The sequence below is a fragment of the Adiantum capillus-veneris genome, chromosome 7 (assembly GCF_014529385.1).
Source record: "Adiantum capillus-veneris isolate H3 chromosome 7, ASM1452938v2, whole genome shotgun sequence".
Lineage (NCBI taxonomy): Eukaryota > Viridiplantae > Streptophyta > Polypodiopsida > Polypodiales > Pteridaceae > Adiantum > Adiantum capillus-veneris.
The window spans coordinates 170,533,140-170,548,213 of record NC_140937.1 but is presented as its reverse complement, the minus strand read 5'-3'; the positions used below and the strand labels follow the sequence as shown (position 1 = coordinate 170,548,213).

The following is a 15,074-nucleotide window of genomic DNA, read 5'->3' as shown; positions in this document are numbered from 1 at the left end:
ATCACATATGTAATTGTCCGGCATACTATGAGATAGGAGGTTGCTTTCACTATCTATTCAAAGAGGACTTTGGACCACTGGCTAGAGTCATGAGATATCAAGATCAGAGATGCCTCAGGTTGTTTTTGCTAGATCTGCACAGTCTCTTGAGGAGATTAGACAATGGGAGACATTCATAGAGAGAGATCACTAACTTCTCTAGAGCAAAGACTCGACAATCAGATGAGCAAGCTTCACAGCAGACTTTAGAGTCTACCTATACCAGAGGTATATTGATTGACAAAGCCATTGGGAGAGCTAGATGCCCACGTCTACAAGAGCCACTACAACATCAACAGAGGCTCCATCAAAGGATCAAGACTATTCTAGCATGACATGGGAGACGTCAGTATGACTATTTACACAGGTGGAAATTGCCGCTGCACTTCAGCAACCGATGTAGTACATCCTTGGACAATGCTCGATGATGGACATCCTTGAAAACTAATGTTCGTTTTAGCTTTTATTTTACTTCAATTTATTTTGTACCCGGACATTGTAATAGATCCACCACGATTGTATCAGTTTCGTCACATAGGTCATTTTGGCATTTTGAAGACGTTTAATATTACATTCCATATCATTTCATTTCTCTCTCTCTCTCTCTCTCTCTCTCTCTCTCTCTCTCTCTCTATGTTAAGTTGTTTTGAAGTGCTAAAAGTCTATTCTTTTCAATTGGCATGTGCAGCCCTCCCGTTACATATGCAATAGCAAAGAAAGCTTTTGATGGAAGTGCCTATCTTTTAGAGACTGTTGTCATTCTTTCTCTACTTACTTTGCCAGGGCACTTTTCACTCTTTTTAGGAAAGGTTTTTTACCTTGGCATTCAGTTTTTCTATAGCTTGCCATGTGGCTAGTTGTATCGAATTTTCATAGTTTCCAGATTATCACCTTCGGGCCACTTTGTAATCAGTGATGTAGTTGCCCTCACATTGGCACCATTTTGGCATTCTGAGGATTTTTTAAGCATTAGAAATGGACATCTTTCTTTGCTCAAGCACGCGTGTACACGCGTGCGCGTGCACAGAGAGAGAGAGAGAGAGAGAGAGAGAGAGAGAGAGAGAGAGATATATATATATTTTTTTTTTCTTATCTACATAGGTTAAAATAGCACATGAGACATCAATATAAATTCAAGAACCATAAACCACAACATCCATTTCAAGTAAACATATCTATTTAATCATTCACACTAAAAGATACATCTGTCTAATGTGCAGGGCAGATCTTAGGTTCTCTGGGTCTTACTAGAGAAAAGGGAAAAGTGACAACACGTCCTTCCTTTAACAAATCCAGAGAGAGAGCACCTTTACTTGCATCCACAATAAGAAAACAATCAATACAGGTAACTCGGGTGACTCAAATTGTCATCTATGTCACCCTAACCTATACTAAAAGAGGAGAATGATGTGAAGGTGGAAGAACTTAGTTTCTCTTCGTCCTGCTAGAGAAAAGGAAAAAGTGATAGCACGTCCTTCCTTTATAAAACACACACACACACACACACACACACACACACAGAGCACCCTTACCTGCATCCACAGTAAGAAAACAATCAATAGATTAGTTTCCAAACAATATTACAAGTAACTGAAGTGACTCTAGTTGTCATCTATGTCACTCTAACCTATACTAAAAGAGGAGAATGATGTAAAGGTGGAAGAATCTTTTCGAGAAGTACCTCTCCGTTCCATTTACTTAAAGCCCTTTGAAGGTTATCTCTAGTTACCCTATTTTTTTTCAATGGACCACCTACATTGGAAGTCTCAAGCCATTGGTCCCAACTTTTCAAAAACCACTTCCTATTTTAAGACTTCAAATCATAACCATTTTTTAAACATTTCAGATTTTAATATCAAGCTGCCTTGTTTTTAAGTCTAGTTTATCCCCTTTTTTTTGGAGCAACCAAGTCAGCAAATCCAGCCAGGCCTTATGTATGCCAGCATCCAAAATAGATCATCCAAAACAAATCATGTACTGCGCCAAAAACTCATCGAATTCTTTTAGCTACTCAAGTTGTTTTAGTTACATTTTTCTTTTATTTACATCAAGTACAAAACCTGCAGAGAAAAAATCTGAATCTCATGATTATCATTTGATTTAAGTGAACGCAGCAGTATCCAATCGAGGGTCCACACATAATTTTAAATCCCTCTTTACTGACTGGGTTTGTTACAATCCTCATCAACAACTTACCAGATCTGCAAAAAAAGCCAACCGAGTTTTTTTTTACTCAGATTAGATCTCTTTTCTCGCTTTTGAAAGCATGCCACATTTCACATACATGCCCACCAAAGCACTTCCAAGTACTCTTAGTAGCCCTTGTCGAGTAATCTCATCATGAATTCTTTGCCCCTCACTAATTGCCCCTAAACTTCCACAAGCTTTTAGAATGCAAGCTAAGGTCATCGAATTTGGAGTTATACCCTCATCATTCATCCGTATGAAACAGTCAAAAGCTTGCTGGTCTTCATTCACCTGAGCATAACCTGTAATGAGTGAGGTCCAAGATATGACGTCCCGCACTAGAAGCTCCTCAAACACTTCTCATGCCTTTGCTAGAGCACCGCACTTGGCATACATGTCCAATAATGCGCTACCGAGCACAAAATTATTTCTTAATAAGCCCTGCCTAGCAATCTGACCATGTATTTCTTCCCCTTTGTTAGCTGCACCTACACTTCCACAGGCATTTAAGGTGCAAGTATACGTCACTGAATTTGGTTGTATACCTTTGTCTTGCATCCTGTCAAAACAATCTAAGGCCTCCTGACTTTGACCGTGTTCGACATATCCATTGATGAGGGCAGTCCACGAGGCAACATCCTGCACACAATGCTCCTCAAGCATTTGTCATGCTTTTGCAAGTGCACCACATTTGACATACATGTCCACCAAAGCACTGCCAAGTTGGACATCCTTTCCTAATAACCCTAGTCTAGCTACCTCATAATGAATTGCTTCCCCCTTGTCTGCTGCTCCCAAGCCACTATAAGCTTTCAAGATGCAAAGGAAGGTCACGTTATTTGGTGAAACACCCTCTCCCTGCATGCGTTCGAAACATTTTATAGCTTCATTGCATTGGCCGCATTGTGCATATCCTGCAATTACTGCAGTCCAAGAGATGACGTCCCGAAAACGCATCTCATCAAGTATCCCTTGTGCTTTCTGAGGAGCACCGCATTTAGCATACATATGCACCAGAGCATTGCCAAGAATAGGGTTATCTGTAAGCAACCCCTGTCTTGTAATCTCATCATGGATCTTCTCCCCCTTGTCAGCTGCTCCTAAGCTAGCACATGCTTTCAAAATGTAAATATAAGTCACTGCATTAGGGGAAATGCCCTCAGCACGCATGCGCTCCAACCAGTTGAAGCTTCTTCTGCTTTACCGACTTGGGCATATCCACCAATGAGCGCAGTCCACGAGACGATCGAGCACGCCACAGAAAATTCTGTAAGTAGAACCTCAGCTTCGTGCAATGCTCCACACTTCACATACATGATGAGGAGAGCTGTGGCAACATAGGATCTCCTTTCAAGTAATGCTCGCTTCAGTAGAGAGGCATGTGCTCTGATACCTCGGTGCAAATCCTTTGTCTTTCCACAAGATTTTAGCACGGCCACAACGTCCATTGCCGTCTCCTCTGCCCTCTCCATATCCTGCTTGTTTTGTTCTTGTGAGCTCGAAACGGGTCTCATCAGCCATGGAGCCCTTGCCTTGTGTGTGTGTGTGTGTGTGTGTGTGTGTGTGTGTGTGTGTGTGTGTGTGAGTGTGAGAGAGAGAGAGAGAGAGAGAGAGACTGTCGCGAGGTGGTGGGCAACAAATTGTACTCCGTAAAACTGTAAGATCAGGTAAAACGCAAACTTATCATGGCAATAGCCCAGTTTTTTTAATTATTATTATTATTTTATTTTATAGAGAGTATAAGAACTTTGAAACACACGCACACACCCTATGTACATCGGCTTCACAGACACGAAGGGAGGCATCCCATCACACACACACACCCGTATATGAGAACAATCCCTAAGGACTTAGATCATGTCTTACGGTCGCCAAGGGGGGTTTGAACCCAAGACCTTAAGCACATAGGCTATGACTCTACCAACTGAGCTAGCACTCGTTGGTAAGGTGCTTGTGAAATACTTTAGGTTCCCCCACACGGAGGGGCTAATCCGTAATCCAGAAAGATTACGAACGTAGCTTCGTTCACACGCAAAAAAATCCGATCAGTAATTTTAAGGGGGGGTAAGCCAACTACAGCCCAAAGTTGTGCAGTTGCATCGCGTGGCCCGGTTATGTGCTTTGGGGATCTCACCACCACCTCGGTTTAAACACAGCGCAGTTTTCCACGATTGACGTAAGGCGTTTTCACCTCGAAAGCCCAAGTTTGGCAATCGCTCTCTACTCTCTCTCTCCTCCTCTGCTCTCTCCCGTCCATTCCATCACTTCCTTGGCACACTGATCAATGCATCCAAAACTATCGTTGAATGTGTGACTGCTCAGGCAATTTTTGGGGAAGGTGTCACGGGGAATAGGCCAGCTTTTTTTTTTTTTTGGGGGGGGGGGGGGGGGGGGGGGGACGCCTTTGAAGGCATTTCGAAAGAGTTTACATGTAATGGCTGCTTAAGGTGGGACGATCCCTAACAACTACCCCTTTAGCCAAACTTGGCATTCTTCCAACTATTATCATCATTTGTCGCCTTGAACTAAACTTTGTCACACTCATGACACATAGAGGTTTTTGGTGTACTCAAAATCATGAATTTTAGGTTTTCTCATAATTAAGGATTTTAGTTATACCAAAAACTTGCTATTACCACACAAAACCTCCCCCTTAAACACATAGGGTGTAGGTCAACGTAGATGCCATCACACGAGACTTTTGGTTTACTCTAAAAGTTTGGGTTTAGGCTCACCCAATAACCTCATTGGGTGGCAACATAAGTGGGGCTTCACATTGGGATTAAGGTCTTAACTATGATCTCTTAGTTCCTTAATTGGGACAATGTCTAATCCCATTTACAACTAATTGAATAGAGGTTTGGCGAACAACATGAAAACAAATATATTGAGATCTAATTTATCTTAGGCAGGCTTGATTCTATGAAATCTACTATTATAAACCGATGAACTCAAGAATCTTTGTTGGAGATGCCATGTTGCTGAAGGCGTTTCACTATGCTTGAAATGATGTGATATTGTAGACGAAGAACCAGTATCGGATTATTTAATAATCTAGGTGGCATTTTGATATTCCATGTGTACGAGGTAGGCAAAAAGCAACATCATTTTGAGATGCAAGTTGAGTGGAAGTGAGTAATGCCTTTTAAAATGTTGCCTTGTGTTGGGTTGCATCTTGAAATGTCGTAGTTGGAAAAGGGTGCAATCTCTCAGTGATTTGAGATGCACAAATTGCAAGTTACGGTGGATGAAGCATTGTTTTGAGAAGTGCCTTGCAGTTGCCTATTTGGAGATTCCACTTGAGAGAAGCCTTTCCTCCTTGCTCGTGCATCTCAAGATGCAATCGGATCCTTGCGGCCTGCAATCTCCCTCTTGTCTCAAGAAGCTGAGTGGCTCCAATGTTCTTGGGTGTTATAGTAGTAGCGATGACATGTTGAGATGTAACATTACGAGTTGAGATACCAACCTATGGAGTCTGTGACAAAGCAACAATAGTAGGGCCGCTTTTCATGGCATTTTGAGAGATTTTGGTGTCTACCTTGGGTGTTGGTGAGCTCGTCTCCTCCACCATAGTTTTGATACCATCTATTGGGATGGCAACGGCCTTCCTAATGGACATAGACTCGACACATCAGAGAAGAGCAAGGGATAATACAAGCATGCGCCAAAAATGAAAGAGACTATGCGTTTAGGTTTTCAAGCCTTCTGAGGCATTACAAAGAGTTCGCAAATAATGGCCGCCCAAGTTGGGTTGATCCCCAAAATTTATTGTGGTATGATGGGTGAAGGTGCCATTAGCATGCATAGCGATTTTGTGCTCTGTGCCATCCATGCCATGCAAGAGATGAGGGCATGCTCATGTATGCTTGAGAGGGTGGCTTAGAATGTGCAAATGAGAAATTAACTATAAATTGTGAGTTTTGACTTATACAATGCTTAAAATTTTAAAAAAATGATAAATTAATAAAACTATTAAGACTTCAAAAAACTAAAAAAAGACAATAGTTTGTACACGAAACCACAGATTGTGCCGCAAAAAAAATCACTTGGGTACTACTATGTATGTTTACAATAGAGATGGTACATTTGACAAAAAAATTGTTATTTTTCTGCTCAATGTCTGTCATTTTGTTACTTAGTTTCCAACAACTGCTAGAACAATCTCTTTCACCTAAGGCATGATATGAGTGTGATTGTGTCACGTTAATCACTTTTGTGATTTTGCATCTAGAACTATTTTTTTGAGACTTCTTCCTCTCTTCCCGCTCAAGCTCTATAGAGCCAGCTGAACATCTCATGCACAACATTGCTTGACATGTATTTTTGAAGAAGATTGGTTTTGCTTGATAGTGAGCGCTCCATTCCGACTCTATTCCTTGGCTACTCCAAATTCCCAATAAGCAAATGCCTCGTCTTACCATGCATAAATATTTGTTTGGGCTGATCACATGTGCTTCTTGATACCTTCTTGTCCTTTTTAGCTCAATCGCACCGCCATGGAATATGACACTTGATAGAATACTTTCAAGTTCTCTTACACACTCTTCCTTTCTTTCTAAAGGCTCCATGCTCCAAGCATAATTAACATGGAGTATTAGCAACTTGTCAAGAATACTTAAACATGCATGAAGGGTGCACACATGTGCATTTGATAGTAGAATGTGTAGAATAGGATCCCAATTTGGGTCTTCCATATCTCGATTAGGGAGTACAGTTTGGTCACAACTATGGATAACTTGAAATCATTTTTGTAGTGCTTTACTCATTGTTTGCATAACAAACGCACCTTTTGTAGAGTTGGCTCCACCTTTCCCACCCTTTCCCTTTCCACCCTTTGACTTGTTGGCTCTTGTATCCTTATCTTCAATTCTCGTCACATTGAGACTTTACTATGGTAGTATAGCAAGAGGGTCATAGCCCCTTGTTTGCATCCTAACATGCACATCAAAATTTCAAGTTTCTTGGAAAGTGTCATTCGACTAGAAAGTAACCAAACCTAAAACTTGCAATCTTTTTCTTTCCTATTGTTGTTGAACAACATCAACAATTGGCATGTAATTGAAATACCACTTGAAAGACTTGTGTCTCATGTGGGAGATGGAAAGCTTCCAACAATAAAAAGTTCATCTTTGATTGAACCCTAAAATACATGTTTCCCTTCTTGTTGGCATTTATCTGGCTGACAACAACAGAGATGTGTTTACTATGTTTGATGTAGAGGACATAGATGGGGACAGTTACCCTATGTAGGCTTATATGATGCAACATGTTCTTGTGTCAAAGGGTGTTTGGAACATTGTACAAGGCATTGATGTACGTCCAGCTTCTGAGGATACAAGCGATGTTGAGGATTTTGTAGGTCTTGCTGCTGTTAGAGCTGTTTTGCCTACGGTTGAGCAAGCTCATTGGGATGTAAAAGATGCGCAGGCTCATGCATTGATTGTGTTGTCTGTGAAGTGCTTTATTGCTTCCCACATTCGTTCAACGAAATCTGCAAAACAAGCTTGGGATATTCTGGTTGGTCTTTATGCAAGCCGCAATGTGGTAAAATTTGCATTGCTGCATAAAGAGCTGGAGCCGAATATTATTCATGAGGAAGATGATATGGACACTTTTCTTGGTGGTGTCAAGGATATCAATGAGAAACTTAGTTCTGCAAGTGGTCATTTCTGACAATTCCCTTGTGCAGATTGTTCTTGATGCCTTAACAGATTCTTACCAGACTTTTGCTAGTACTTGGAGACTTATGACCCAAGGAAATCCTGAAGTTGTCAAGTTTGATGCATTGTGCACATTGTTGTTGCAAGAGCCAATTTCCGTAAAAAAACAAGACTAGACAATGTGTATTTGAACAAGCTTTTATTGATGCTAAAAAAAAAGGTGGTAACAACAATGCAGCCACTTCTCATGGTTATTCTACGAGTGGAAAATCACATGTTCTTTATGATTATGTTAGCAACAATTCTTATGGAAATTCTCGTGATAAGGGGAAAAAGAAGATGTGTTGCCATTATTGTAAAGCTAATGATCACTTGATCCTAAGTTCAAGGCGAAAGAGGTTGGTTTCACTACTAATGATGGTTCCACTACAAATGCATCTATTGTCGAGTCTTTTGTGAAAGGAGACTGTGATGCTGATGTTGATGCAGGATGGGATTTTAGTGCAAAGTGCACTATGATCCTTCTGTCCATGATGCTATTTGTTAGTTGCTGCAGATGCTCATGTGTGGCACTTTGATAGTGGTGCTACAAAGCATATTACCTCTCATTGTGACTTGTTTACCTCTCTCGAGGATGTCCCTCATGGGAATTCAATCACTTGTGCCAACAATGCCTCTTATTCGATCAAGGGAGTTGGAAAGATTGTCCTTACTGCTGCAAATGGCAGCTCCTTCACACTTGTTGATGCATTGTATGCACCTAGGATCAAGAAGAATCTTTTGTTTGTATCTGCACTTGCTAGACTTGTTCTTGTAGTCAAATTTGTGGATGACACATGTACCGTACATGATCTCAGTTTCAGTGATGAAATTGTTGTATTCGGCATTTTATGTCATGGGCTGTATAAGCTCACTCTGTATGATAAGTGTGGGAAAAATTTTGCAAATGCAGGTGTAGATTCTAAGGCTATTTCAGATACAAAACTTTGGCATGCGCGTTTTGGACATTTGAATTTTTTCAGTTTGCTACGTTTGCAAAAATCTAATATGGTTACTTCTTTGCCGCCTCGTGAAGCACCTGTTAAACATGTTTGTGAAGGCTGTATTTTGGGTAAGATGCAGCATTTGAAGTTTCCAAACGATGGTTCAATTAGGGCCACATGCAGGTTGCAGCTTGTGCATAGTGATGTTTGTGAGCCCATGCAAACTCCGTCCTTGGGCAATTACCTTTACTTTGTGACTTTGATTGATGATTACTCCAGGAATGCATGGGTATATCTGCTTAAAGTGAAGTCCAAAGTTTTTATGTGCTGCAAACAATTTTTGTCTATGGCTAAAAATGTCTCGAAATGTACCATGGAAACCCTCCGTTCCGATCCAGGGGGAGAGTATATGTCTCATGAATTTAATGCATTTTTGGCTGGTCATGGGATAAAACACCAATGTACAGTGCCTTTTACGCCTCAGCAAAATGGTGTTGCTGAAAGGAAAAATGGTCACTTACGGAAATAGCACGATGTATGGTCAAAAGTCAAGCTTTGCCGCATTCGTTTTGGCTTGAGGCCATCATGTGTGCCACTTATGTACTAAACAGGTGTCCTATGAAAGCTTTGTAGTCTATGACTCCATATGAAGCATGGCATGATAGAAAGCCTTCTATTGAGCACATGCGTGTTTTTGTCTATTTGGCATATGTTTTGGTGCTACAAAAACAGCGCAAAAAATTGGATGATAAGGCTATTAAATGTATTTTTTGTTGGTTATAGTGCTGAAATCAAAGGTTATAGGTTGTATCATCCTCAAACAAGCGCATCTTGGTCTCACGGGATGTTGTGTTTGTGAAAGATTCTGTCCACCCTTTGTTGTCATGTACTAGAGACAATAATTTAAGCTCATTGGACATTTATGACACTTTGTTGCCTCTTTTTAGTGGTGGAAGTTTGAATGTAAATTCCAGTGAGGCAAATGTATAGCCTATAGGGGTTTCTGAAAATGTTACAAATCAGCCTATTACCGATGCAGATATACATGATGTACTTGATGAGGAAAGGGCTAAGAATGAGCAGGCTAGAGCTATGTCTAAATGGCTGGTGCATACTTTGTGTGACAGTAAATTGGATGCACCTTTGTCTAGTCGTATTCGTTCAAGTTCTTGCCATGCATCTTATGCATCAAATTGTTATGCTTTGGCTATGTCAAGCTTACATGATGTTGAGGAACCTCTATCTTTTGATGAAGCACATAATTCAAAAAATTGGATGGGTGCCATGCAATCAGAATATGATGCACTTATAGAAAATGCACATGGACTTTATGTAATTTGCCTCTTGGAAAAAGGGCCAGTGGTACAAAGTGGGTTTAAAAGTTGAAATGCAATCCAGATGGTGAGATTGATTTCTATAAGGCTTGACTTATTGCAAAAGGTTATGCACAACAAAAAGGCATAGATTATGAAGAGACTTTTGCTCCCACTTGTTGTATGACTACTGTGCATTTTCTATGTGCATAGGCAACTCATTTTGGTTGATTTGTACATCAATCAGACATTGTTACTATTTTCTTGAATGACTACATATTTGAGGAAGTTTATGTAACGCAGCCTCGTGGTTTTGCCAAGAAAGGACAAGAGGACAAAGTGTGCAAATGTAAGAAATCTTTGTATGGGTTGAAGCAATCTCCTCATGCTTGGTATGAGAAGGTTGACACTCATTTGGTCAAACGAGGCTTTCATAATAGTTCAAACAGAAGTACTTGTTTGTAAAGCGTGAGGATGATGTACTTCTCATTGTGGTTCTCTATGTAGATGATTTGTTGATCACTAGACCAAATGAGAGACATATTGTTGAATTTAAGGCTGATTTGAATGCTACTTTCAAGATGAAATATTTGGGGATGTTGCATCATTACTTGGGTATACAATTTAAGTAGTGTGATACTGGTATTACCTTGTGTCAAAAAAGTTACATGGAGACATTGCTATGTAAGTTTGGACTTGAGAATTGCAAACCTATTTCCACTCCCATGGAAACAAGTTTGAAGTTGAGTCTCCTACCGATGTCACTTTTTACCAAACTGCTATTGGTTGCATCATTCATGTATGCAACACAAGACCAGATATTCAGTTTTCGGTCTCAGAGGTCAGCAAATTCATGCATAGCGCAGGGTCTAAGCATTGGCAGGCTGTCAAGAGGATTTTTCGCTACTTGAGTGGCACTTTACATCTTGGCTTGTTTTACTCCAAGGGGAGATCATTGCCACCAGATTTACATGCTTTTTCAGATTCAGATTGGGCTGGTTGTTTTGACACAGCAGTGTCCACAAGTTGTTTTTGTTTCATGCTTGACAGCTCATGCATATCATGGTTGATAAAGAAGCAACCTACTGTGGCAACTTCTAGTTGTGAGGCTGAGTACATGGAAGTCTTCATAGCTACGGTTAAGTGTGTATGGCTCAGACATCTTATGGGGTTGATTTGGGTGTTGGACAGGACACTGCCAACACTATCTACACTGACAATCAGAGCGCATTGGCAGTTGCAAGGAACCGAGTTTTTCATTCTCGCACAAAGCACATTGCGGTGCATTAACACTATGCCAAGGAGAGGCTCTTAATAGGAGAGATCAGCTTGGCTTATGTGCATACTGAGGACAACCTTGCAGATCTTTTCACAAAGGCATTGTCTCATGAGAAGTTCAAATATTTTCGCAAAACTTTGGGCTTACTCCCCTTTGTGGACTGATCATGTCCTCATAGGGCATGGAGCTTCCCTCTACTCTAGGTACCAGCTCTCGTTCACCGCATCACTCCTAGGGGGGGTTTGTTATCGTATATATGTTGTAGTGATGTGTGTGAACACACTTAGGACCGTCGGGGCATTTTTTACCTCATAAGGAGGTTTTTTCCCCGTGCATTGTATATACACCCATCACTCTAGGGCTAACTTATCTTTCCATTGCACACTAAGTAATATAATCTCTGTTGTGTGTCTTGAGCTTCCTTCGTCTTCTCCAAGCTCTGTGTGTTCTCCTGCAACCCAAATTCCAACATGAATAGCAAAAGGTGACTTAAAATGTGACCAAGCTATCATCAAATGACACACTCTTAGTGCTCTAAAATAGTAATACTAACCAAAAAACTAAAAATTAATAGAAGAATTTGTACTTACTCATAGCCATAGAAGCAGCATAATATTCTAAAAAAGTAATGTTGATGCCAAAAAATGAAATGAAAACAAATTTGTTGCACACTCTTAGTGTAAAACAATGATTATATACTAGGCAAATAGATACATCTCATGAGAATTTATCTAGTTAAACTCTACAAATAATAGGATCTATTTTGAATGTGGTTGATGGCCAAAATTGAAATAATAAACTAGCCAACTTGAGGAATATCCCATGACTACTAGGATTCTACTTGATGATATGGGCTATGTTTGTCATCTTGCTCTATTGCTCAAGGTAGAGGGAAATATCTTTTGGTATGTGAATCTAGCAAGCAACGGGAGTACAAATTTTATCTCTTTGCTCGTGCAAAGTCAACAACAAATAGAGAATCCATAGAGCATGTATCTCTCTTAAGAGATTCCATGACTAAGATTTTCCGTGTGTTGCAAACCTTTCTCATGTGTATCATATACCAAAGCTTCTCCGATTTTTTCTGCCAATTTCTTTGGATGCAAATGAGTAAGTGAAGCCTTGATATCAGGATGGAGACCATGAAGAAAACCTAGAACTTTATGGAGATTGTCTAACCCATCCAACTTAAGAATAATCCGATGACACTTGGAGACATAACTAGTTATAAAAGAATTGTGTATGTAACAATTATCTCATGCATTCCAATTCTTACGTACTTCTTTGCTGGGTAAAAATTATTTCTAAAAGATATACCAGAACTACACCCATGTCTTTGGTTTTTGTGTTGGTGGAACACCATTCACTGTTAGGAAATAGGACATAGCTAAGTAGATATTAGAGTAGTTTACTTAATGGAGAGAGATAATTTTCACACACAAGAGATTATAGAGTAGAGAGAGAGAGAGAGAGAGAGAGAGAGAGAGAGAGAGAGAGAGAGAGAGAGAGAGAGAACACGATATACATGGCTCACCCAATGTGGGCTACATCCACAGGAAAGGAGCCACTCAATGGCTTTGGTACTTCAAACTAGAAGTAGGTTACAAAGGGATTATACCCTTAATGGAGCTCCCACCTTGCTTCACTCTCACCACCTCACATGCACCTTGTTAAGTATGGAGCCTGATTTACCCTTGTAATTTTCTGTGGTAAAAGCGCACATTTGTAAGGCCCCCATTATGAGGAGAAGCCATCGTGCGTGAAGGAAAATCACTCACCGGAAACCAAAATTTTCACGGACAAGAATCAGGGGCAACTTTAGAGGCCTCGGGGGCGAAGGCCCCCGATACTTTTTTTTTGCCCGAATATTATGGTCGGACAGCGGCCGGAAAGTGGTCGGAAAGCAACCAGTCAGTTGGCCGGTGACCGGTAGTCAATGGCCGATGGCCGGTGGTCGGAAGTCAATGGCCGGTGGCCGGTGGCCGAATTCAAAAGCGGACTTGTCTTCTCAAGGGCGGCCACACATGGGCGGATTGGAGGGTCCGATTTGGACTTATTCGCACAAGGGCGGCTACACATGGCTGTCTCTCATCAGAGAGTGCAGCCCTTTTGGCCTATAAAAGGAGTCCATTTCTACACACATTTCATAGTGTGAAGTTGATACAACAAGGTAAGTGTGAGGTGGTGAGACTGAAGCAAGGCGGGAGCTCTATCAAGGGTTTAATCCCTTTGTAAACTACTTCTTCTTTTGAAGTGCTAAAGCCATTGAGTGGCTGCTTTCCCGTGGACGTAACCCACATTGGGTGAACCACATATATCGTGTGTACTCTCTCTCTCTCTCTCTCTCTCTCTCTCTCTCTCTCTCTCTCTCTCTCTCTCTCTCTCTCTCTCTCTACTCTATAATCTCTTGTGTGTGAAATCTATCTCTCTCCATTAAGTAATCTACTCAAAAATCTATTTAGCTACGTCTTATTTCCTAAAAACTGGTATCAGAGCAAGGTTTGCTCGTAGCTACATTATCTCAAGGAAAGGATTCCTTGAATTGAGTGGGAGTTATGGCAGAGGAAGGGAAGCTCAAGATTGAGAAGTTCAACAGCAAAAACTACCAACATTGGAAGATGCAGATTGAAGACTATCTTTACCAGAAGGACCTCTATTTGCCACTAGGCGGTCTTGCGAAGAAGCCCGCAACAATGGCAGATGAAGCATGGATTGTCCTTGATCGAAAGGCACTAGGAACAATCCGGTTAAGCTTGGTGTCAACAGTGGCCTTCAATGTTTTGGAGATGAAGACCACGGAGGACTTGATGAAGTCACTTGACGACTTCTACGAGAAACCATCGGCATCCAATAAGGTATTTCTTATGAAGCGTTTGTTCAATCTAAAGATGGCAGAGAATGGTTCAGTTGCAGAACACCTAAATGACTTTAACACAAACATAAGTCAACTTCGATCAGTGAAAATCAATTTCGATGACGAAGTGCGAGCTCTCTTTATACTATCATCTCTACCGGATAGTTGGGACAGCCTTGTGATGGCTGTAAGTAATTCTATTTCTGGCACAAATACTCTTAAGTTTGATGATGTTGTGGGTGTTCTCCTAAGCGAGGAAATGCGAAGGAGAAGCACAGAAGAATCATCAAGTGCTGCACTATCAGTGGAAACAAGAGGAAGGCCTAAGGAGAGGTTCAAAAACCAAAAGGGTCGTGATCGCTCAAGGCGGAGCAAGTCACGCACAAAGTCAGTTCTTGAATGTTGGAACTGCGGCAAGAAGGGCCACGTCAAGAAGGATTGCTGGTCCAAGAAGAAGAAGGAGACAGAGTCTCAAGAGAACAAGCCAACATCGGAGGCCAATGTGGCAGGTAAAGTAGAGCAAGATGCTCTAATTCTCTCATTAGACAATGTGTCTAATTCCTGGATAGTAGATTCCGGGGCTTCATTCCATGTGACACCACACAAGCAACATTTCCAAGACTACACCAAAGGTAATTTTGGGTATGTATACTTGGGAGATGATGAATCTTGTGAGATTGTCGGCAAAGATACAGTTTCTGTCAAAACTGCTAACGGAAATGAATGGAAGCTTAAAGATGTTAGGCATGTTCCTTCTCT

General features: G+C 40.9%; 1 protein-coding gene across 1 annotated transcript; it reads right to left on the bottom strand.

The window, feature by feature from the left end:
* Nucleotides 1-2,064: 2,064 nt before the first annotated feature.
* Nucleotides 2,065-3,698, bottom strand: LOC147455039 (pentatricopeptide repeat-containing protein At2g03380, mitochondrial-like). The gene is made up of 7 exons (XM_086517104.1): nucleotides 3,407-3,698; nucleotides 2,986-3,365; nucleotides 2,772-2,865; nucleotides 2,593-2,714; nucleotides 2,324-2,517; nucleotides 2,236-2,240; nucleotides 2,065-2,099 (listed from the first exon to the last, which is right to left on the bottom strand). Exons 1-7 carry the CDS (start codon nucleotides 3,696-3,698, stop codon nucleotides 2,065-2,067), a joined length of 1,122 nt encoding a protein of 373 aa, XP_086373230.1.
* Nucleotides 3,699-15,074: the final 11,376 nt, after the last annotated feature.

Bases quoted from the DNA above. Each gene is read 5' to 3' on its own strand.
- LOC147455039 (XM_086517104.1), bottom strand. From the start codon at position 3,698: ATGGAGAGGGCAGAGGAGACGGCAATGGACGTTGTGGCCGTGCTAAAA. The intron at 3,366-3,406 runs GTTGGAGCGCAT...CCCCTAATGCAG, and splicing joins AGCAGAAGAAGCTTCAACTG to TGACTTATATTTACATTTTG. The intron at 2,518-2,592 runs GCATGAGAAGTG...GGTTATGCTCAG, and splicing joins AGTGCGGTGCTCTAGCAAAG to GTGAATGAAGACCAGCAAGC.